The 24642-nt window shown below is 45.2% G+C and overlaps 1 protein-coding gene across 15 annotated transcripts in view; it reads right to left on the reverse strand.

Moving 5' to 3' along the window:
• The window catches only part of klhl29 (kelch like family member 29), a 286208-nt gene that overhangs the window by 112913 nt on the left and 148653 nt on the right, over window positions 1-24642 (reverse strand). For all 15 annotated transcript variants that reach the window (XM_076873712.1, XM_004542181.3, XM_004542178.2 and 12 more), the window contains 2 exons: window positions 14127-14274; window positions 9654-10190 (listed from right to left, as the gene is read on the reverse strand). In XM_076873712.1, coding sequence (XP_076729827.1) covers window positions 9654-10190; window positions 14127-14274 — 685 coding nt within the window. The remainder of the gene's footprint in view (window positions 1-9653; window positions 10191-14126; window positions 14275-24642) is intronic.

Genomic DNA, 24642 nt, shown 5'->3' on the forward strand with positions numbered 1-24642 from the left:
AATGATTTCACTTCTGTTGAAGAGTAACAAGCAAAAGCAACAAGCATTTCAATTCTCTAGAAAAAAACAAGCTTCAGGCTCAGTGTAAATAAACAGGGGACCAAAAAAAAGAGGCCGTGTCAAAAACATTCAAAGGCATTTTTTTCAATTCAGTCACTGACGATTTCTGATTCAAGGATACGACCCTGTCACTCAGCATTTTTTGCAGCTGTTCCACTTAATGGTATTTTATATTATTTTGTAGTTCGTTGCAAGTTAAGGAAAGTCATATAAACAATATGACATTTTTGAAAGTCCTTTAATTTTAAATAATGAATAAACATAACGTTTTTAAGTTCATTTTCAGGTTATTTATCAGCACAGGATTACAACAACAGTCTTTGAGAGCGTGGACACAAACTTCTTTTAGTTTTTCGTGCCCTCGCCTCTTTGACAGACGAGCTACGTGCTAACCTCGAGCTGCATTAGATGATTTACATGAAGATCTATAAAGACATCAAATGAAACATAAAGTGCTTAACTAGCCGTCTGAGGCTCTGAGCAAAAGCAAAAGTTTTTTGTTAATCTAATAAGGCGAAAGAGACAGTTTGATTGGGCGTTTGAGATGAAAACAGCCATGTGACACTCGGTCCAGCTGTCAGAGGCAAATGAGCAATCTGGGCTTACTGGGCTTTTTCCCCCCTCTGCGCTCTCTCCTCTTTAATCCCTTCTTCTCTTAAATTGTCCTCTGCTGCTTTGCTAACTGAGGCATTACTGGGATAAAATAAATAAATAAAATAAAACAAGGCCATTAGAGAAATGGCTAACAAATCGAACGTAAGAGGAGTAAGCAAAGAACAGAGGGAAGTGGAAAAATCGCAGAACAGGTACAAAATAGCTGGAAGATGAGAGGGAGGAAAACTGATGAAAAAAAGGAGTTGGGATGGGGGGGTAGGCTATAAGAGGATATGAGGAGGAGGATGTTAGGGCAGTGGGAGACCCAGGGGATGATACTGGGAGACAACAGCATGGTGAGAGGGGTGTGTTCAGGAGTGGAAATGGAGCCGAGTGAAAGAAACAGACATTTGCAACGAAGACGCCGTGTGGGAGGGGAGGGGGAGGAGCTGAGGTGGTTGAGGAGAGAACAGAGGAAAAGAGGAAGGTGTAGATACGGTGTCCCCCCCCTCTAACTGTGGTACGGAGCTGGGCGACGGCTCCTTGGCTGCACTGCGCCTGTGATTATGCATGTAGCAGCCAGGTTTGTCAGGCTTCGGGTCCCGCCAATGCACCGCCGCCGAGCTTTATCTCGAAATCCCTGTGATTAATGAAGCTGGTGTTACGTTCTGTATGGAGTAGGTGGACGAGGAATGATCAATCTTAATGAGCTATCTACTGTCCCTATATTAACTGTGGGGGGATATAATGTATGGAGAGCCTGGCGGGGCATCTCTCCTTTAAAATACGATAACGAGGGAAGAGGAAGAAGGAGGGCGAGCAGGTTCGCTTCCAGCCGCTTATGACACACTGCCGCCGCTCACCTCGCGCTTCCTCTCCTCCTTTTTCTTCTTTTGGCTCCCTCCTGAGAGCTGGAGCTGTACTAGAAACAGTTAAGACAGCTCAATGGATGTCATCCTTAGCAAAGTTAAAGAGACAGCGTCAGGCTGCTGCCAGGCACACACGAGGAGGGGTCTCCAGAACTCCCCTGGCGTTCCAAAATGAGATGTTTGAGTCAATATCATTAATACGTGGCCCCCATATGGACTCGTGAGCCAAGGTTAATTTTAAGCATATCACCATAGCATTGCATGTATTCATTTAAAAGAAATAACTGCACACAATGTGCCTAGAGTGACTGGAATAATTTCCTCTCTCATTAATAATTTGGAACATTTCTAGTTTCCAGCAGAGCTACCTCAACTTAAGGAATGCCATGAAAAAGAGAAGGAGGAGCTTTCAAATTCATTATATATTCCAAGCTAGGCCTGTTTTGGAATCACAATAACTCCGGTTCTGCTTTAGCTAATCCTGATGTGGATAGCTTTAAGATAATCGGTCCAGCACAACACCACCAACGGTGATTTTAATTAAATTGCTACTGTTGCACGGACGATGATCTGAGTCAGCAAACGGGAAATGAAATCTTAACGAAAACCACAACTCTTGCATTATATTTGTCTCGGAGAAAGTTGCGCTTTTTGCAGGAATTTCTAGCGGGTAAGGGTGGAGAACCTCAGCGAACGAAAGAGAGATCGAGACGGAGAAAAACAGGGGGAGAAAGGAGAGGGGAGGGTTTAATTAATGTGCTCGCTATGATTAATGGTCTCGGTGCGGCTATCACAAACTGGCTGTGTTTTTAATAACTGGTTTGAGCGGTCTGTCGTGATAGGAGTACGTTCTTGCGGTTGATTCAAAATAAATATTTATGCATCGCTGCAAATACTGAAAGCTTCAAGTCTACTGCGTAAACGGAGCAAAGACGAGTGGACAAATATGACGAGCAGTCACGTGAACAGATCCTGACACATCTTTATTGCATCCACTGACATTAGAAGCCAGTAAAAAGTCAAATCAAGCGCTACAACAGGATGTCAGGTTGGATCTAACCTTCTGGGAGTCCTGGGAAGGCCTAAGGAAACCAAGGAACTTATTTCCCCTGAATAAACAGCAGCAGCATGCACAACCCGGACTTGTAAACAGTCGCTATCTCGCTAATACGGCGATCTGTAACGTCCTTACTTAGTGGCAATATTGCAGCAATAATGTGCCAGAGAACCAATATGCAAGTGGACAGTAATGCTGCAGTGCCAATATGCTCAGACCAAAAGTAAACAAAGGCGAACACGTAATTAAAATCTTACTCTGCCCATGGTATGAATAAGGCAGATAAGGGAGATGAAATGGTCACACGAGAGGAAAGATGGGTCTGCCCCGGTTGTGAGGCTGGGCCAATCGTGCTGTAGCAAAGTAAAACTCTGATCTTAACTCAACAAGACATCTTAATTGCATTCACTAGCAGTTCCAGAGCGGCTAGGTCCCCAGATTACGCTTGATGTGAGCTGACTGGAAGATGAACTTCCTGGGCAGAGAAGAGGCCGGGGTCCTGCCGATTGTGTGCGAGAGACGGTGGAGGAGGCTGACTTACAGCTGTTTGCGCTACGCCCTCGCGTGCATATGTGCATGTAAAGGCCTGGTGAGGCGGAAGGAAGGTTAAAATGATGTTTGACATCACAAAAGAGGTGTACGGTATACAGGGCACACTCAGTGAGATCTTCAATCTCTGCTAAAGCCCCCAAACACATATGGCAACCGTGCTTCGTGGGCTCACTACCATTAGCCATTTACCCACAATAACAGCATATTTTCAAAAGCGACAGAGCGCCACGCGACCGCAACACGGCTCCCAACAGCTGTCTCTGCATTTGTTAAGCTACAAAAAAGCACCATGAAACACATGATTCGGGTGGTCGTCACGGGTAACAGTGACAACGTCACTGAACACAGGGCTCAAAACTAACGGCTTCCTGTTTGATATTAATGTGTTTTTCTTTTTTAAGTCACGAGTTGCCTCTAAATGGTGCTCAATCACATTTGCAGTGAGCGGGTTCATCCCTGCTGAGCTCTGCACTAGCTTTTCCAGGCTGATATTCATCAGGGCAGCCATCGATTTTAATGACTTGGTCAATAGACACACACTGACTCCACTCCCAGCATCTCCCTCATGCTCACTCGCTCTCTTTCTCTCTCCTGTATGCATCTCTTTTTACTTTCACCTCCTTCCGTGTGCCGATTTTCTTCCTTTTTTTTATTACTATCTTTATAAATAATGTCAGTCACTCCCGATTCCTGCACTTCAGAAAATTTCCTTAACAGTTGTGACTGCTGAGGCTCAAGATGCAGATGTTGACAGATTATTAAAAGCGGAGAAGCCGTGCGAGATTCTGGTACAATTGTGATAAAATCCACACTTGAGGGAAACAAAGAGGAGACAGGGAAAAAAAGAAGCGAGGAGAGGGTGGTGTGAAGGAAATTAACAACTGGCAAGAAGGTGTGGAGTTTGATTCGTACGCTATGACAGGCAGGTATTATGAAAAAGCCCTGCTGTGGATGCAGAAACTAGGTAAGGCCGATCATAACCCGGTGACTGGCATATCTCAGTAGGTGATGTAGTTAAAGCTGCCGCCGCGACGCGCTGTGTGGATCTTCAGCCGCACACACACAAAAAGACAAGCGTACGTCACGTCCACGTATGCTCCGTACTGTAAACAGAAATGCAGACTAACGCGCAGACACGCACACACATAGGAGCAGAGGGAGAGAGAGGGGAAGACAGTTGTTGATGTGCCCACTGATGCAGAGCGAAGACAAATTGCTCGCTTTGAAGGCAAAGCCAAATCAAACACAGAGTGTGATTTCTGTCACTGGAGTGTTTGGCTTTAAGGCTGTGAGGCTGACATCTGACAAAACATGCACGCAGTCACGCCCAAGAAGTTGGGCACGTGCGTATTCACACACGCGCACGCACACACATGCACATAAGGCCTGTTGTGGAGCTGGATTAAGGAGGAAGAGCTCTGTCAGCTCCTCCACAATCCAGGCCTTTGCCATCAAAAAGCCACAAAACCTTTTCTGCACATCAGTGCTTACCAGCATTGTGTCTGGAGGCTTAAACTTCTTTAAAATAGAGCAACGCAGTCTTTTTAAGTAGTGGCTTTACTATTTCAACTGGGTGTTCAATATTTCATCTATAAAATCTGCAGACGTGAGACGCTGAGCTGGGGATCGGACCACAGATCACAGCATGGTTTCTCAATATGAGAATGGACATATTCCCCAGGTTGACGCGTGCTTTGCTTGCATGACATTACTCTTTGAACATCTGAAAGGAAAGCAAATTCTGCGCGTGTCAGGCAAACAGCAAAAGTTCTGAAACCTCATTTATAATTCCTTTGCTGAAATTTTTACCACGATCTTTAACAAATATGAGTGAATTAGCATACTTGTTGTGTGTTAGTTCTAATAAATGTCATAAATATTCATTTTTAAAAAATACAAAGTAAGTAAAGACCATGTGTAAATTTGGGAAAGTGGCATTATTTCATTGAAGTGAACGCTTTGACATTTGCGGCGGTTTTCTACAACCATTTCCAAAAATGCTGGGATGCTTTTTGAAATCTAAATAAAGCTGCAGTGTCATAATTTGCAATTCAAATGTTGAAGCAGAGAATTTCTTTTTAAATTTGTCCAGTACAACATTTAAAAAAACAACAAGAAAAAAAAACAGACATGAGGCTATAGAAGGGATCACTGCATGGTGGAAAACCTCCAAAAACATTATCAGTAAACACATGCGAGCTAAAATGTCACAAGAAAAAATAAAAACAGAAATAATATGAGCAGTTAAAATGTTTTATTTGCTTTATAAATTATAGATGTGGCATCCTCCAGCCTAAAGAAGAAGGTTGTTATCAGAGAAGAGCTGGTTCTGGTTCCTTTAGCCTCGGTGGTGGAAGTTACCGAGGCTAAAGGATACTTGCAGGATTTAGGGCAACATGTTTTGGTATTGATCCCATACCAAGTAAATACAGGGCCAGTACTGCTGATCCCAGTACCCAAACTTTTAAGCTAAAGTAGGCAGAAACAGTGAATTATGATTTATGAGATCATCATTAGTAGGGCTGGGCTATATCATACCGTTCACGGTAATACCGGTGTAATTTTGGGCAACGATAGGAAAATGAAATATCGCGATAGAATATGGGTTAAAAGCGCATGCGCAGTGCCTATGTTTACATACGCACATGGCGACGACGCAGAAGGAGAAGGGCGAAAGTGGATCGTTGAATGAAACGGATGAAGCAGAATTGGTTTGTAGAAATGCTGCAACTTCAGTGGTGTGGAACTGGTTTAGCTTTCGTCCGTCAGGTACACAACAAAGCACTATTTTTGGTAGTGCGTGCTAGCGGGCCGTCGTTATTACCGTGTTGTTTGGAAAATACGGCGCACTTAAAATCAATCCTTTGATTTTTCTGAAAATTGACAGTGCCCCTTATAATCCCGTGTGCCTTATGTATGAATTCTGGTTGTGTTTACTGACCTGGAAACGATTTTATGTGCACGGCGCTCGAAAATCTGTCAAATGTTTTAGTACGACTTTGCTAAGCTATGAAGCTGCACCGCTTGATGGATTGTCGGAGCATTACGGCTATCGTAGGCAGGAGCCTCGCGGAGTGATACGTACTGTGCTTCAACATAACATTACCGTATTGTGTGTGTATAACCTCTTTTTAAGTTTTGTGGATGTTATACATGGTTATGCTGAGGATATGTCGGCCAGTTTCCACTGGAAATGCCTTTTGGTTAAACTGTCTGCGAGGAATTTGCACTGTTACATTTTTATATAACTTTAATGCACATAAAAAACAGCTGCTTGTTTAAGTGAAAATACACTGATGGGGTTTTTTGCACTAATAAAGTTGTGGAGTTGTAAAGTATTTTGTCTAGTGTCAATTATATCGTCAGTTATATCGTTATCGCAAATTTTCAAATGAATATCGTGATAAATATTTTTGGTCTAATCATTAGCTTGAAAATTCTGAACACATTTTAATGATCACTCAGTCACTGTGATTCTGACTGTCCACAATAATGAGCTAACACAGCAAAACACGTTTCAGATTTTCACGTATTTTGAAACTGGCTTTTCTTTTGGAAACCTCGACTGTAAATGTGTCCGTCTCTTAAAGAACGCTTCAGGTTTTCATTGCTAACGTTCTCTATGAAGCTGTATAATAACCCTTTATTCTGTGACAGGTGAGCACACCTGTCAGACATAGGATCCCACACACATTTTGTATTTTACCTTCATGCAGCTGTTTTTCATACATTTATAGTGGACATAATATTTCCTAATGCCATTTGCACTCCTCTCTTACACAAGAGTCTTGCTTTTACTGTTTTTAACTAACTTCATTTTTACTTTTGTTTTGTTATCACTGCTGTAAATGTATAAATTCCTGCACTCCCTAATAGCATAAGCCACTTACCGGGTGCCTGTGGCACTTTTGTTTAACTGGGTCACTGTGTTGTGACTGTACTATTTTTTACTCTTTGTCATGTTGCTGTAACACAAAAGTTTCCCTTGTGGGATAAAGTATCTATCTATAGGAGTTTGGTTCAACTTCCTTTACTAAAATTGTCATACTTGAGTATTTTTTTAAAAAAAAGGACTGTCACAGTGAACACATGCTTATCAGATACTTACAGGAACAAAGTATCAGTCCTATCGTGCAAGTAATGATCTGATGCCGATACCAGCGTTAATACTGATTGCTGTTAATATTTGGATCGATCTGCCCACAACAACTTTGACTATAGTATGGACGCATGCCGGGCGTCTGGAGGGGGACACCTTGAGCATTTGTGTTTTGTATGCAAAACTTCATATTGAGTCATACTTCTATATCAATGTGAGCTTTAAAAAATATAGCCTTATTACCCCGGATGCTTCTCTTGGATGCATGCTGTATATCTAAAGTTCCCTTTTTAGGGTTTGCAAATGACTGCATTGTGTTTTAATTCAATTTCACACAGCATCCCAGCTTTTCTGGAAAAGGAGGCGTGTGTTTAAGAACCATTTCCTTCCCTGGAATCAGGGCAGAAGCTGATAGCTGTGCACACACGCGTGACTCTTATCCTTTCCACAGCCATTAGAGTTGCCGAATACCAACCTGAAGCTGCTTTCCTTGATTCCCACAAACTACTTAATTTACTATTTTGTGTTCCGCCTAAGCAGAAAATGCTAACAGCAGGTCCTCGATAATTGCAACAGAAGAAAGCCAGAACGGAGGTCACGAGAGTTTTCCCTCCATATTTTAACAGTATGCCGCTACAGCAGGACAGTGGGTGTCCTTGCCACGCTAATACGTGGTGTTAATTGACGAAAAGCCCAAAACCTGCGAGCGGCTGGAATTTGAGACTTCTCAAGCATGCTAAAAGGAGGGAGGGGAACGAAAAGGGACAGGGGAAGTGGCAGATAGAGATAATCAAAAAGACAGATCAGCCGCAGTGGGCGCTGAGTGGTTGGGATGGCATTGTTGGGATTACAGAAGCGAAGTGAAGTGCCCTCGTCAGCCGAGAGAGTCTGCTGAAGAGACGTCACGGCTGCTAATTTACTGGTGCTCAACGCTTTACCTATTTCCACTGTCCTTGTGACATTACCACAATGACATGCTTACTAATATCTATTCGGTGCCAGGCAGGAACTTAAAAAAAAAAGCAGACAAAATGCTTGAGGAGATGTGAGATTCAAGTGCCTCAATGTACAGTTTGACCTTCACAGAGGCCCGCACAGGATTTAAAGTGTATGATGTCTGCAAATTGACACTGGGATGTTTCTCTTTTGTCTTTGAAACAGAGGAGCTGACAAAAACTGTTCCCACACAAACTGAATATATTACAGTAACTTTATCATTACTTGAATCACAGGAACAGTGTGTGCTTCCACAGCTGGGTTAAACAAAAAAGCCTCGCAGCACATTTCCTTCCTGTAAAACTGATCAGTATGAACACTATAATTGCCAAAAAATTAAGCTTCTTTGGCCTGTTAGAAGACTCCATTTTGACATGTGGATGCTTAATGGATCGAGACAGTCTATTCAACACGGCAGAAGCTAAAAAGCTCTTATTCGATAGAGACCGGACCAAGCAAACGAGCCCATCTAATTATCCATTTCCAATTCTACCTGCAGTCTCATTTCGATGTATCACAGGCAGCCCCCAAAATAATTGCTTTTTTGCAATCTACAAGTTCATTTGCACACATTTTATTGATCAAAATGAGTCAGGAAAAAGAAAACAATCTAAACCTAAATTAAAAGCTTCATTAAATGTGAAAATTGGTCGGGGAATTGCGAACATCTGTTTCTAGCACCCTGCGTCATAAACTCCAAGGTTAAAGCAAACACCAATTTATGGCGTGCAGTCTCAGGCACGAGCTGGAGCTGTGAAGCACCTTCACAAACACAGCGTAAGTCAACAAGGCTTCAAAAGATTTCTAGGGAGATGTGAGGGCAGGGACTGAAAGCTCTTCCTGCCTCGTGTTTAGCAGGACTCTTCTGCAGTGCAGCTAGGAGCAGTGAGAAAGATTAACCCGACACACTTGGAAGAGCACAAATCTACAGATGCTGATGTTTTAGAGCAGAGATACCTTCTACTTTGCAAAGAATAACAGTAAAGGGCCTTCTTGCAGGATATATATCTATATATTTTTTGGGGGAAGCACCGATCTCTCTGCTGGCTTGAGGTGCTTCCATGTTCTCGGTGACCTTGGATCAGCTTTGAAGTGAACTGGCTCTGGTAACAACTCTCGCTTGAGTGTTTGCAGCTTTGTTTATGACTGCTGGCATCTGAAACAGCCCGGGCATACAGACCGAGGGCAGAGGCCTAGGCATTTCATTCCAGCGCCACCACACAATAACAGGAGGTCACGAGGAGCAGAGAGCCCAGAGTACGCCGATTTAATACCAAATACCACCTTCCTAGCTTGGATTCGTCTGAGCGACCAAACAAATCTGCTTTGATGTACTCTTTCAAAGTTTTAGAAAGGGATTTATAATCTTTTTTAAAAAACATAAAGAAAAGATCGTCTTTAGAGTTTTTACAGTGCCCTTGCTTACCTTTGGGATGTCCGGGGTCGCTGAACTCGTACTTCCCGCTCCCAACCGTCCGCAGCATTTGCAGCCCGTTGGGACCGTCCTGATTGTCGGCAGCCGTCTGCTGGCCATGCGCTGCTGCTGCTGCCGCCGCCGCCTGTCCGTTGGTGAGAGGCAGGGTGTGGGGCTGGATGAGGCTGGGGTGAGAGGTTAAGTGGCCGTTGCCAATCATGCTGTGAGCGTTTGGATGAACCACCGGGTTGGCCTGGGCAGTGAGGGCGGATGGTGTGACCGTCGGCTGGGCTGAGGCGTACGGAGGCTGGCTGGGCATGCTCAGCACCATAGAGGGCGGCTGCTGGGTCGACTGCGGCGTCAGCTGGAAGTGGGCGGTCATGAGGGGGTGTTGCGGGGGCACCGGCGCCTGGATGGATGGGGTCACTCCTATGATGGGAGACTGCGCGGTCACGCTGTGGTTGAAAGAAGGCGGCTGAGGGAGGGCGTAGGTGTGGGACAGGAGACTGGGCTGGCTCACCGCCGCCACCGGTGCAGGCCAGGTTGGAGCTGAGGGGAAAGAGGCAAAAAACTACAAATCAATTTCACATTTTTTAACGCCAAGACAAAGTCAAGATAAAGACTTCTATGCTGCCGTGCTATTTAGGTAAGCTGCACAAAGCCGAAAGCAAGAGAAGGGCGCTAATTTTAAGTCGTGATATTACGTGATCAAATACAGACAGAAAACAGCATGAGAAGACAGACTCCAGCTTGAGTTGTGTTCCTTACCACGCCACAACTGTCAGTGTGCCGCTCCACTTCAGTCTAAGTTTGTTTTTGACTCGAGACTTAATATAAAACACAAAATATTTGAAGGGATGTACAGATCAGCACCCAAAATCAACATCGTAATAAGATTAAGAGATTTATTTTGCTACAAGATGAACAAATAGCTTCCTGAACGTGAAGGCATACATGTTCATTGCATTCGGCATTTGGCACCATTATCTGTGCAGGAGTCTGTGTTTACCCAGACACTCTGAGCCAATCATTTCTCTACCCCGAGGCGTTAGATGCTGTGGATGTGCTGGGAAGGCCATATTGGACCTAAACGCCGTCTCCCTCCCTCCCTCCCTCATCCACTCCAACTCCTTCATCTCTGGCTCCTCCTGCCACGGCCCAAGCTCCAAAAATAGACTAGCGCTCTGCTAAGGGGCCAAAGGCTAAACGACAGCATGCAAAAAGCTGAACAAAAAAGAATAAGAAGAAGCCCGCATTATTAATGGTACTAGCCCTGTAACAGTCCGGGCGGAGATGGATGGAGAGAGAGGGAAAGAGAGATAAAGACAGACATTGCGAATAAAAGGAGAGGTCAGTCCAGTTCATGATTCACGTCATTGAGCCAATCGGCACCAACGCTGCATTTTCATTTCCCCTCTTTTGAAGCCCATCTTGATAAGGGATGGTAATCAAAAGTGTTGGTATAATGGTTGCACATGCTGCAGAGGCTCAAGGTTTTAAAGGAGCAATGGAGTTGACTGGAACATACACACATTTTCCATCTGCCCTGCAGTTCTTTCTTGACTTTTCTTTCAGTCTTTTAAGAGGAAAAAAAGAAAAGAATTTTGCCATCGTGACCCGACAACAACCTAAATTTATAGCGCTCACCTGCAAGATTTAACAAAAACGAAGAATCCGCGTCTCTAATTTTCGTCTTATTCCCTCAGATTTAACCGTTGAACTCCGTTTATTATTTATTTATTTGCAGAGCAATTTGCTTGAGTGCAAGACTGACATTAAAAAAATAAAAACACGACTATTTTTGTACAAAGAAGCGAAAGTTGAAACAAAACTTCTTTTTCAAAAGGCAAACTTTCTTTAACAGACAGAACAGTGAAGTTTCTGTTGAAAGAAACCGTTGATTAATTCTGGCACAGTTGGCAGAGAGCTCTCTGGCAACACAGTTCAGTGAAGTGTAGAGAGGAGCTGGCTTCGTTGCAAACGCCAGTCACAGCTTGGAATAGCGCGCGCACGTGAATCAATATGCAACACTATGCTAGAATTGGAGCGTCATATGCGACAGCGTGCCGGTGCTAGTGACATCTCACTCTCCTCACGCTTCAACTCCAAGCTGTGGTGTGGGTGTGGGGAGCTGCTGTGGCGACGGAGCACAAAAGCTCCACGCCGTCCTAGTGCAACTGCATCGCTCCTGCAGCGAGCAGGCTTCTGCTAAAGAAACATTCCTCGAGTAACTGATCGGCTGTTTAATAATTAATCCGCAGACCACGCAAATTATAATTAGGAGGGGAACTGAACAGGCAGCAGCAGGGGTTGCAACATGTTTTGAACATGACACTTAGCCACCACAGAGTCACAGCTGTTTGTAATCTGGATTTGTCGAGCCAGAATTTCCACCGGAGTGCGCGCCGGGCCAGTATTACTCTTAAATGAGACACATTTGTGATGAGCAGGAAGCGCACGGGCCAACAGAGCAATGTAAGGAAATTAACAGCTCTAGGGCAGAGCCATTCTGGGTGAGTTCATTACAATAGGAGTAAAAAAAAACTTCAGCATTGGCTCAACTCGTTACTGTCGGCGCCGTGCGCTGTGCCGCGCTGCCGCTCCGTACACGTCTTAAAGTGGCGTGAACAGAATAAGGTCGACATCTAAATTAGACCTGCTGGAGATCATTTGGAGGACTTTCGCGGTTTTGCTAAATCGGTTTGATTGAGGCTAAATCAGCCCCGATTAGTGACACAGTAACGAGGGTGACAAAATGACGGCAAAGGAGGATGGTGGGAGTCTGGAATGTGGGTGAGGGGATGCAGCCGACCCCGCTCACCACAGTCCTGATGCAAACTGACATTTCTGTAATTATATGCCTAATTAAGCTGGTTTATGTAAAGTTCATGTTTATGAATGAACATTATGCATGATTGTGTATGTAAAGCAAGCATATTGCAGAGGCGAGTGGGTTTATTTAGGGCAACGAAAGATGGCTTATTAGCATTGGATGCTAGTTTAACTGGCCAGAGCATCTAGATGCGAAGCACAAGTGTAGAGTGTGTGTGTGTGAGTGTGTGTGCATCCTGCTCTGCGCTTACATGTAATGTACAGCTCTGTAAGCTCATTTTGGGGCTGCACAGACAACACGGGGCCTGGATTTATGCCTCAATTTGCTGAAGCATTATTTGTATTCAAGTGAAAGCAGGCAAAAGGTGCACCAGTCCTGTTTTTGTGCCTCATCTAATTGTTAGCATAGTAACAATTATTAACTGTTATATGATTTAAGCATAGACTACAGCGGCTCTGACGCAACTTAAGACAGGAAAACACCAGCAAGCAGAAAAATGCTTTAAAAGCACACGAAACACAGCGGAAATGCTTTTGGAGAGACGATGATGTCACAGAACAGCTGGTGAAATGACATGCTAACAGTAAACTTGTATCTATAATATTACATGAATCACGGGATTAAAACAAACACTACCTGCATATTTTTCTCCCACTTCTTTTGAGGGCGGCTCAGAGCGAAGCTTCACATGTTCTGCTCCGTCACAATTTTGTCTCCTCAAAAGCACTTCTGCTGTGTTTTATGTGCTTTTTCAGCATTTTTCTACTGGCTGATGTTTTCTTAACCCTTTAACATCACACAGGCCAAATGGCTTTAAGTAAAATCATCTTTCAAACTACACCCACGAACCAAAGCTAGCTAGCATTACAGCTCAGCTTGTCCCCTCTTATTGGCACACGCTTCTCATCAGGTGTAGCTACATACTGTCATCTCCACAGTTCAACGGTTGGCGGCTGTAGATTAGTAGAAGAGAATATATTTCCTCCGTGGAATAACCCTCATCACTTCTTGAAAGAGGCATTGCTGCATATTTTTTTATTTTCTTGCTTCCAGCACCGCCTGCCATTTAGTTCCGTTCTCTTCCAAAGAAGGCAAACATCTCCAGGGCATTGATCTTCAAAACCAAGCAACACCAAAAGAAACTGGATGGATAAACAGCTCTACAGCCAGAGGGAACAATATATACATTTGATTATGAGGTCAACTGTCCCTTTCATAGCACTCTACTCCTACAGCGAGATCTGCTACCATGTGACACACAGGAAGAGTCGGGAGCACGGTGTGTAAGTGGACTAGCTAAATCTCCTCCTCCAGGGTCACGCATACAGCCTCCGGGAACACAAAGGCGCAAATAATGTTGTATTAGACTACCTCGACAAGCCGGCGCGAGTGAAAAGACGAGCCTAATTGGAAAAAAAAAAATACCCTGGATTTGAATCAGGCTGCTCCTTTTTCAGTCTGCAGCTTCTCATCATTTGGTCACATCAGCACAAAACACCCGATCTTTCTTACCTTTCCTATTTTCTTTAAATATATATGTATGAAATAAATATTCATAAAAAAATACAAACACACATGTACCTTTCTCAGAATTGGCTTCATCCCTGCTACATGTGCGTGTGTTTGTGAATGCTGTGCGTGTGATTCATTACCGGTGGGCTCGGCATCTCGATGTTGCTTAGCAGGGGGCTCATCTGTATCCCACGGTGTGAGCTGGTTTATAGGAGTCTGTCCCCACCTCACGCCTGGAGCCAGCAGCAGTCCCGGGGCCTGGCTGTCTCCGGGAGACAGTCCGGAGACCTGCAGCACGGTGACACACACAACAGTGCCGATTAGGGGATTATATGGGAGGGGGGAGAGAAGAAAAACAGGGGGGAAAAAAAGGAAAAATGTGTCACATCCTTCACTAAGCATGTTTATATAAAAAAAGCACCTGTTCCTTTATGATGTGAAGAGAAAAAGTGACAAATGACAGCAATCTCAACTGTTCTTTAAGGTCTTGAAGTGAGCCATGATGATGGTAGAGAGGTGTATAATTAGCTGTGAGTGAGTGATGATTACAGACTATATAACAGGAACAAAGGGGGAAAAATCCTGTTCAGGGCCTCAAGAATCTTAGCAATGTTTCTCTTGTTGTATACTAATAACAATTAAACTTTCAGGCGTGGGCTACATTCAAATTCTCCCCTGGAGATTTTCTTTATCGTCTTCCGTGTTGAATTATTAACATTTTTGTTCATTCAAGCGAGATAATAAAATTGTGAACCAAAACATGACAAATAGATTCAATAAGAGAGAAATCTTTTTCTCGGGGACGGGAGACAAGAAAAATGTAATTTCAAAAAAGAAAATGAAAAGCTAGCTTACAATGTGTGCGCTGGGTGGGCGAATCAAACTTCACCAAACCAAACTAAGAGTTCCCCGAGCCTCTCTTTGCACCCACGTCTGTAATATTTTGCTCTTGTCGGGCAGTAAGAAATGTTATCAGGCAAGCGCAGGCTGATGAAAACACAGGGTCAATCACCACTGGACCTCTGAGCAATATTCGCCTCCCCTATCTCCAGTTTTGGACGCACACTCTAACAACCAGGCGGGGAGAGAGGGGGCCTCCCTCCAAGCCCTGCTCACACCAGAGTTAATAGAAAAGACCTGGTCACCAGGCCCCTCCTGTGGCCCGGCTGATCCCTCCATCCCTCTTTCTCCATCCCTCAATTCCATTATCCCCCCCTGACCCGGCGTCCACTTCATCAAGCACGCCATCATGCATTCCAACAGCTGTGTCGACAAAGCCCGGCAGAGCGCGGACTGACCGCACAAAGACCCAAAAAGAAAAAAAAAAAAAGCAATCCAAACAATTCTTCCCGCGGTGAATTAATGTGCAGCTTTACATACTGGATCGATCCCATTCCTGGAAAATGTCCCTCTTTTGCTTGAATATGGATTTATCTCAGCTTTGCAGGACCTTTAACACCAAGATATTACTCTGTATTGACGCAGCGCCACCATCTGCTGTCTAATAAACAGCTGCACAATAGCAGACAGGTTCAATGAGCGTCACTTACTTGATAAATCTATACTGAAAGTTATCTGACAGTTCGTATGTGTTTGTAGGGGAGGAGGAAAGGGGGGGGGGGAAACAGAGGAAACATCTCAAGGCAAAATAGAAAACAGTGTGATGGAGTGAGAGAATGGAGGCGGGTTTAGGGGGGAGACAGGCTGTCAGGTCTTTCTGTCCATCTCAACCTGTCGACTTCAGACAAGAGAAAACTGAAATGGTTTACTCAGAGGATGCCCTAAGCGCTCGATTCCTCCTGAGAGCCCTGGAGACTTTGGGAAATAGAGAACGCCGACCATTTTCAAGGTGTGGACTTTCCCTGTGCTTTCTGTGGCCCACTATTTATTTTAATGAGCATTTTTTTCCTCCTCTGCTCTGTGTGTTTCACTGTACTCCTCTCCAGCCATGCTTTACTTTCCCCTCTATACAGGCAACTCCTCATTAACTCGCAGTATTGACTCTCTTACATTCTTTTAGCCCTGCACCTGACTCGTGGCGTTCTCTCATTAATACGCCCCGTCCATTTATCCAAATAGAAGGCAAAAAAGAAAAAAAACAAAACAGGAAACAGGAAAGATCTCTTCTAGTGAAAAGCAATCCGTCTGTCACGGTTTTAGTGCACCAGGTAAAAGAGAGAGGGGGGGAAAAAGGTTCTTAGTCAGCGCCATCACATTGACAGCATATCAGCTAGACTCAGGAACAATCCTGACTTCAAAATGATCAAGGTTAGATAGGAAATATACAGACACGCAGACATATACACAGTGGAAACACAGGTGTGTATGTACACACAGCAGGTGGAAATACAAGCACGCACACACACAGAAGCCAGGAGATATCAGGAGGGATGTTTATTAAGATGGCAGACTTGCTGCAGGCAGGCAGGAAGGTACTGTAGGTTCTGGGACAGCGCCTGCCATTTTCTCTCAATTTTATTTGCTCTCCCTATTTCCAATCCCCTCCTCCCTGGCCACCCATTATCACCGGGCAGCAGATGGTTTCCTCTGACTTGACAAAAACCATGCTGGAGAAGAGGAGGGAAGCCAGATAAATAATTCCAGAGCCGTGCCAAACCATTCTGTGTTTGTTGTCGAGCTGGCCGGGGAGCGCTTTCTGTACGTCCGCATGCAACATCCGTGCATGCGGACGTGCAATGTGGCGCTTTAGAAACAAACACCTGCTGACACCTATGCACACAAATCTGCACACATAAGTAAACGTAAACACGAGCGATGATCTTAACAAGTCGCGAATCTTTTTTTCTTATTGTTATTGTTACTATTTTGGTGGGTGGGCTCGTATGTTATTATAGCCTCAAACATCATGTGATGTGAAGTATAAAGTCACACTTTGAGTTGTAACTCGAGGTCCTTCGTTCTATGTTTTGATAGCCGGTCCAGCTGCACATACGTGCTAATTCCTGAGAGTGCTGTATTTAAAAGTGCCGGCCCTTAATGGATTTATTAATGAAAATAAAACAGCGACCTCCCCCAAGAGTGATGGCAGAGGGCAGTGTAGTAGAGTGCAGTCCAGACATGTCTGTGCAGGCTTACAGTAGCATGTGAAAGTCACATTATCCTGGTTAAATAAAGGTTAAATAAAAATAAATAAAATTAGAGAGACGTTCCACACATTTTGCAATGTGAGTGAGGGCTAATGGTTGCAACTCCATGGCGGGGGGGGGCCTTGGCCAACACATTAGGTTATTTTGGTCCGGGATTCTGGTGCTCTCGTGGGAGATCCAGTTGCTCTTAATGTTACAGCACATTTATGTAAACTAACTCGTTTTTTGGGTCAATAAAAGACCTGAGTCGAGAGTACTTTTAACTACACGGGCTGATCAAAGCAATATTTCTCATACCCGAGACACTGAGGCAACTCTAAAGAAAACAAAAACTGGAAATCTTTAGATTTTAAATTCAAAACCTCATAAACTCACAAGCAGTTATTCAGTTTTCTGGACCGAATAATCAGTTTATCAACTATTATTTCAGGTCTAACACATAACAGGTCAGCTTCTGCAGAGGCGCATAATGCATTAACAGCTTGGAACATTGCTATTAAAATGTGCATCACTGAACTTGCTCTATATTTAACAGGAACTCTGCATATTTTGCTCACTGCTGTACTGCAAAACATGCAATCTGAATTTGAAACAGCTATCCATCTGCTCCTCAGGCACACGCAGCAATAGGAGAAACATCCCCCACCCTTCCTGAACCTCTGAGTGTTGCAGACATGTCAGAATCGGTGCGTCAAAGAGAGGAAGGAAGATAAAAATCGAGACGAATCAGGCCCGAACATACGCCCGTCCTCCTCGCCTGGACACAGCGGTCATATTCTGCTCGGCGTATCGGCCGTTTTCTCGGACACGGCGAACACTGACATCTGTCACTATGTGCTCTCTACCATCCTGCAATAGCAGGCAGCATTATTGTGCTTACCAGAACCTCTTGCCACTGGCTACCATCTGCTATGAGTACATATAGGAGGGGCCTTGTGGTGATCCGGGGCTCTGGGCTTTGATTGCTTTGAGTTATCCACAACATCCACATCTAAATAAACAGAAAAGCGTTTGCTCATGGCTTTGTGTTTGCCTTAGCATTTTGTTCGAGCCAGCCCTCGTCTGTGAGAGTTATTGCACCGGTTCAATCCTATAAAAACACAGAGTCGGACACCAGGCGAAACCACCAGCACGGACATGCTGCATAAGCTCCGGCACTTTGTACCTATTGTGCTTCTAATATGGGCCCTGCATTCATTAGCGTAAAGATACAGCGCTTCGATCCAGCTGAGAGAAATTACTTCATTGCTCGACTTGGGGAGAAACTGCAGGAAAGAGCAAAAGACAGCGACAGAGAGAGAGGGATGAGTATGTCTGTAACGCCCAGATCCCATTGGGGGTAAACAACATTACAGCACACACTGATCAAATCAACTAACTGCTACGAGATTTAATAACAGGTCTGGGTGGAAAAAACACACACAAAAAAACCAAAAAAACCCAGGTGTAGCGAGAGCAAAGCCGCTTTTGCAAAAGAAGGGAAAAGAGGAGGAGAGGAGGAGTGCTTCAGGAGGGCCTTAAATGGAGCAATGGGCTCCTACAAACACACCGAGCTGGTCAATAACAATACCGCATTGAAAAGCTAATCTTGTGAAATGTCATTAGCACAATTGCCAGACACAATGAGATAGCGATGCGCGGCGTGCAGGCCGGTGCTATGTACACAGGTTGATTGTGTTCTACCTTTTAAAATCCTGTGTTGTAGCGAAGGGGGAGAAACACGGGCTACAAGTGAGGAGGAGGGTCGCCGCCGTGCGAAGTCAATCACTCGCTGTGGTTATCAGGTGGCCAGTGTGTAGCTGTTTTACAGGACGGGTTATGGTGCACCAAGAAATGTTCGCGGGCTCTTTGCTGGTTGAACAGGAGCCGCCATTATGGTTTCATTTATATGCAATAAATAAATAAATAAATAATCGCACTCTTCCCCTCCCCGCCTGCTATCAGACTGCTGTCTTTGGGGAGATGCACGCACACAACTGTAATCGTAATCAAAATTTCAATAACAGAAGTCACTGCCTTGCTATATTGGATGAACCAATAAAAATATCACACTGTAATTCCACACTATGAACAGATACCCTCCCTCCCAAGAAAAAAACAACACTGTATGCTGGTAAGGAAATGAAATTTTACTCTAACAGAATGGCTTTTTCTTCCCTTTGGCTGGGCATGGAGTGATACAGTGAATTTGGTTGAAATGTGGTGGGTGATGGAAATAATGGCTCTCCCCGGAGACAAGAAACAGAAAGAATGTCAGCGAAGGAAGGACTGAAAGATTGAGAGGCAGAGTAAGACAAACCCATCCATCACGTCGCCTTTTATCATTACCTTTGACTTTCAGCTTTTCTAAAATAGAGGATGGGGGGGAAAGAAAAAAAATCTTCTTTTTCCTCCTCCTCCAACTCAAAGCTCCAAACCAAGTGTGGTCCCAAACTGACCAGGAGCGTGAAGAAGTGGACAAAAGCGCACAACTCATTTTCTTTCGGACATTATTCACTTACTGTAGAGAGGTATCTCCTTTCCATGACAACGCGCTGACACCTAAATGTGCAGTGGATTTGTTCTGGACTTCCGTCATAATAGTGCTGAATGCTGGAGCGAAACCACGGGGCGGCTGTGTCCAATCTATTAGACTGGAACATAGCAGAGCATCTCACAAGTAAACAAAGAGACTACTGCGCCATTTTTGGCAGCCATCTTAAAAAGCGAGCGGCGCACCAACGTGCCGAACAGCCTGGTGGCATAGATGGCGAAGGCGCGTATTCACTGTGATGGCTGCGCGCTGAAAACATGGAGAGGAATCGAGGTAATGCTGTTTTTACTCCGACCGGTCCAGCAAAATGTCTTCAAATGCTGCGATTAGACGTGTCGAGCGCAATGTGGAAGCGCTTTTCTCTAAAATTGAGAAGCAAATCTTTGTTTAAAAAACCTTATTGTGAATGCGAAGCTGTTTTAGCCTTACCGAAGCACAAAATGCGTTACATTTTACCTACAGGTTTAAACCAATTTAAACCGAAAAAATAACCTTCTGTAGATGCTTGTGACTGCAAAAACTACAACTCCAAAGTACTTTTACATTATTATTATGCAATTTTTGCATTACTTTCAGTCTGCAAGCTTTGGTATGCCAGCTATCACAGCCTTTTGGAAACTCCAGAACGCCATGTTTCAAGTCTGCATTTGGACTCGAATGCACGAAAGATTAAAAAGTTACTTTTCTTTAAAAAAAAAAAATAAAGTTATAGATGTGGAAAAACAAGGCTGAGGAAACGCAGGTTGCCTAAATAATGTCCAAGGTTAAAGACAAAGTTTATTCAAAGAAAAATAAAGGGGTGGGGGGTGCAAGGAAGAGAAAAAACAAAGCTCAGGGCCTAACTGGAAACACAAAGAGACGGACGAGTGGAGGGTAAACTGAAAAAAGCAAAAACTGACAGGAGAGAAGCGGGACTCGAGGTTCTTTTCATTATGCTAATATATGCTGCCTCATGTCCCTTTTCCTCCGGTGACCCTGAAACCGTTCCCTCTCCGTCACCACAGAGGATCCTCAAATCCCTTAAATACACCTTAAGGAAACGAGGAAGCTTTCAGAGGAGCCTTCATGCATAGGTGGCACACTTGCACACGTGACTACGTGCATGCATGCACGTAGTCACGCTAGTCTTGCGGTTTACCCACCAATAACAGTAAAACAATTATGACACAAGATGCAACATCACACCTAACACATTATAAAGTACTGGGTAATGTAACTGCAGAGTGTTGCAGCATCACACAAATCAACTGCATTTTTAAATGTATCTCTTTAGTTTTGCAAATGACATTAATGAAATTACATATCTCAAAACAAGCAGTTTGACAGCTGACAAATACACCCGATACTGACGCCGTTAAACCGAGTTTAATATTTCTCGTCAGGAAGTTTCTGGTTTTTCTGCAGTGACGTCACTCCTGAGTCCAAAAAGTCGGGAAAGTGAGCATAAACAGGATTGTTTTGGTTCTTAAGGTAGAGCCACTCTCGTATTACTACGAGTGGAAGGGGCCGTCCCAGATTAAAATTCTGACTGGGAACGCAGAAATTCCGACGTTATCTGGAACAAGGCAGGGCATAAGGACGTCATGGGTGGGGAAATGGCAATGACAGGAAGTAACATCACCTAAGCCACACAACTAGCAAAATAAAATAGGAAGTGAAAACGAGGAGCGACAAGGACACACACAACACAGAGCGACAGTGAGAAACAAGGACACCGTGATCTCTCGACATAAAACAAAGCCCTAACAAAGGTCTACAGAAATGCCACATCCACAGACGCCATCTGGATTTCAGAAATATCACTTTATACCAGACTAATATCAGCCGTTACCGGTTGCTGACTGGCAAAGAAATACACCGAAAATTTGAAAACTAAACACAAACACAGCGCACATGCTTCCAGGCACCAACACTTAATACTGACCCCCAGCAGCACAACAGACAAACACAATGAAAACACGAGTGCCTGGTGGATATATATATGCTGCTGATGCACCACAGAAAGGGATACTGATACAGGCTCTATCATTTGAAGCCGCGGGCCAAACAAGTGAAGGGGAACGGACTTCGCTTCCACTAAAATTCCAGCTAAGACACTCCGACAGCTCCTGGCTTGATGCACACGTTCCAGAAAAGAGAAGCGTGATCGCAGGGGCGAGGCCGACAAGCTTCAGTGGAAAAGCAGGGCTGGAAACCCCGCCTAATATCCCATGAGTGCTTCGAGGTTGCAGCGTTTGCCCTCCAAACCCTACCTCCCTTCTTTGTTTTCTTTTCCTTTTCAGACCGAGTAAGTGGCTAGGCCGCTACAGTACTGTGAACATGTCTTAGCTTTGGGACCGAGCGGCGTGGTCAGGCTTTTAGGGAGGTTGACCAGTGCTTGGACATGTGAATCGCGGAGACATCCTAATGTCATGGTAACACCTCCCAAAGGAGAGTGTCAGGAACCATGTTGCCCTCCTTCGGATCAGCCTGGGATAGTTAGAGACACAGGACTCCGGCAGGCCGTGACCCTGCCTTGATATGTGGCGAGCGTTTTGGGAACAAAATACCCACGGCCTGTCACGGCGACAGCATCAGAGACGATTGTGTAGCTGTTATCTGTGGGTGAAACGACTGCTACGTGTGGCCACGGGCGCACACACGCTCAAGCCACAATGTGTGGCTGTAATAAATGAGCGTTAACTGGGCAAACAGCCATTTAGTGCTAAAGAATAAATTGAATTTATATTGATATTGCAATATGAAGGGAAACAATATCTGCTTTGCCAAGAGAGCAGCATGGGGAGCTGTTAAATGCATTTTTTTACAATGCATGCAATCAGCAAGCCTAAATACTGGGATGTTCTGGGCAGACAGACCAAATAGCAGATTCCCGGGGAGAGTTTATATAGTGTGTCAAGACCAAACGAAATGACTTCTTTACCACCATATACATTTGCACTTCACACATTGCTATGGCTTTACAATCGGTGGCACAGCGCATCAGCGTTACCTTGACTTTTGGATGCTTAGTGAATGTGGCTGCTTCAGGAACAAGCGACGCCATTTATTCTGTTATGCATGAAAACGAATAGTTATGTCTATAACTTCTGTTCCCTGAAGGAGAGGAACGAGGTACAACACATAAGTATGGGATATCACGCCCTCGCGTGTCCTGGCTGAAGAAACCTTTATTCACGCCTTTACGGCAGATGACGTGTGATGACACGCGCAAGGCCCCGCCCGCACATATAGCCGCTGCCATCACCGTCATCCCTCAGTTCGATAGCCGCTCTTCACCGAGCCAACTGCTCAGTGGGGCCACCCTGTGTTGTACCTCGTTCCTCTCCTTCAGGGAACAGAAGTTATAGACATAACTATTCGTTCCCTTTCAGTCGATCCACTCGGTACAACACATAAGTATGGGACCTATATACACGCCCCGCAGAGCAGCCACCGAACCGGAACGGGACCACCACATCCTCAGTGAGTGGTAGACCCAGCAGAAAGGACAGCATGAGCCACCGAAGGGGCTGTAACGTCCAACCGATAAAACCGCACAAAAGTGTGCGGCGACGCCCAATTAGCCGCTGCACAAATATCAGCCACAGGCACCCCTCTAAAAAGAGCCCATGAGGTCGCCATCCCCCTGGTGGAATGAGCTCCCACCCCGTGGGGCAACGCAAAACCTCCGGTGCTGTATGCCAGCGAGATAGCTTCTACAATCCAGTGGGACAGCCTCTGTCTGGACAGAGCTCTACCTCTATTCGGATTAGCGAAGCAGACAAACAACTGGTCACACAAACGCACATCCCGAGTGCGCTCAATGTAGGTGCGTAGCGCACGCACCGGACAAAGAGAATGCACCCTCCTCTGCTCCTCAGATTCAAAAGGAGGGGAGCAAAAGCTCAGCAACTCAAACTCCATCGAACTATAAGATGCAGGCATGACCTTGGGAAGATAGGCGGCATTCGGACGCAATACGACCTTGCGGCCATCAGGAGAAAACTGTGTGCAGGCAGGATGCACAGACAGCGCATGAAGGTCCCCCACTCGCTTCGCCGAGGCCAAAGCGAGAAGTAATGCGGTCTTATACGAAAGAAGTTTCATATCTACCGACTCAACGGGTTCAAACGGAGGGCCACAAAGGGCCTCCAGCACCAAAGACAAGTCCCAAGCAGGGACACTGGACTTAAGCACGGGCCTCAGCCGGCGAACCCCTTTCAGAAAACGCACGGCGAGGGGATGCGCACCTGGTGTCACCCCGTCAAAACCGATATGACAAGCAGATATAGCCGCTAAATAAACCTTGATCGTCGAAAACGAAAGGCCTTTATCCAACAGCTCCTGCAGGAATGTCAAAACATCCACAATAGAGCACTGAAATGGGAGAGTGTGGCGGCCCTGGCACCATCGCTCGAAGGCTCGCCATTTGTAAGCGTACAAGCCTCTAGTAGACGAGGCCCTGGCGCTCTGAATCGTCGCTACCACACTAGGTGGCAGACCCTTAGCAACCAAGTTTAACCTCTCAGCAGGTAAGCATGAAGGTGCCACAGATCCGGGCGCGGATGAAACACTTCCCCCCCCGCCTGAGAGAGGAGATCCCTGCGGAGAGGAAGCTGCCAAGGACTTGCTGCAAGCAGGCTGATTATTTCTGCATACCACGACTTCGCGGGCCACCAAGGGGCCACCAGGATCAGAGAGAGGGAATGCCGACGCACCCTCTCCAGAATTGGAGATATCATTTCCACTGGGGGAAATGCATACAGGAGCACGTCCGGCCATTGGTGCGCTAGCGCGTCCAAGCCCAAGGGTGCATCGTGGTCGATTATGGAGAAGTACAGGGGGCAGTGAGCATTCACCCTGGAAGCAAAAAGATCTATTTGCGCCTCGCCAAATAGATCCCAAATCTGAGCCACTATTGAAGGGTGTAACCTCCATTCTCTCACCAGAGGACCCCCCCTGGAGAGAAGGTCCGGCCCCAGGTTCAGGTGGCCCGGGACATGGGTGGCTCTTAGAGTCAGAAAATGAACACTG

The sequence above is a fragment of the Maylandia zebra genome, linkage group LG15 (genome assembly GCF_041146795.1).
Source record: "Maylandia zebra isolate NMK-2024a linkage group LG15, Mzebra_GT3a, whole genome shotgun sequence".
In the NCBI taxonomy this organism is placed as follows: domain Eukaryota; kingdom Metazoa; phylum Chordata; class Actinopteri; order Cichliformes; family Cichlidae; genus Maylandia; species Maylandia zebra.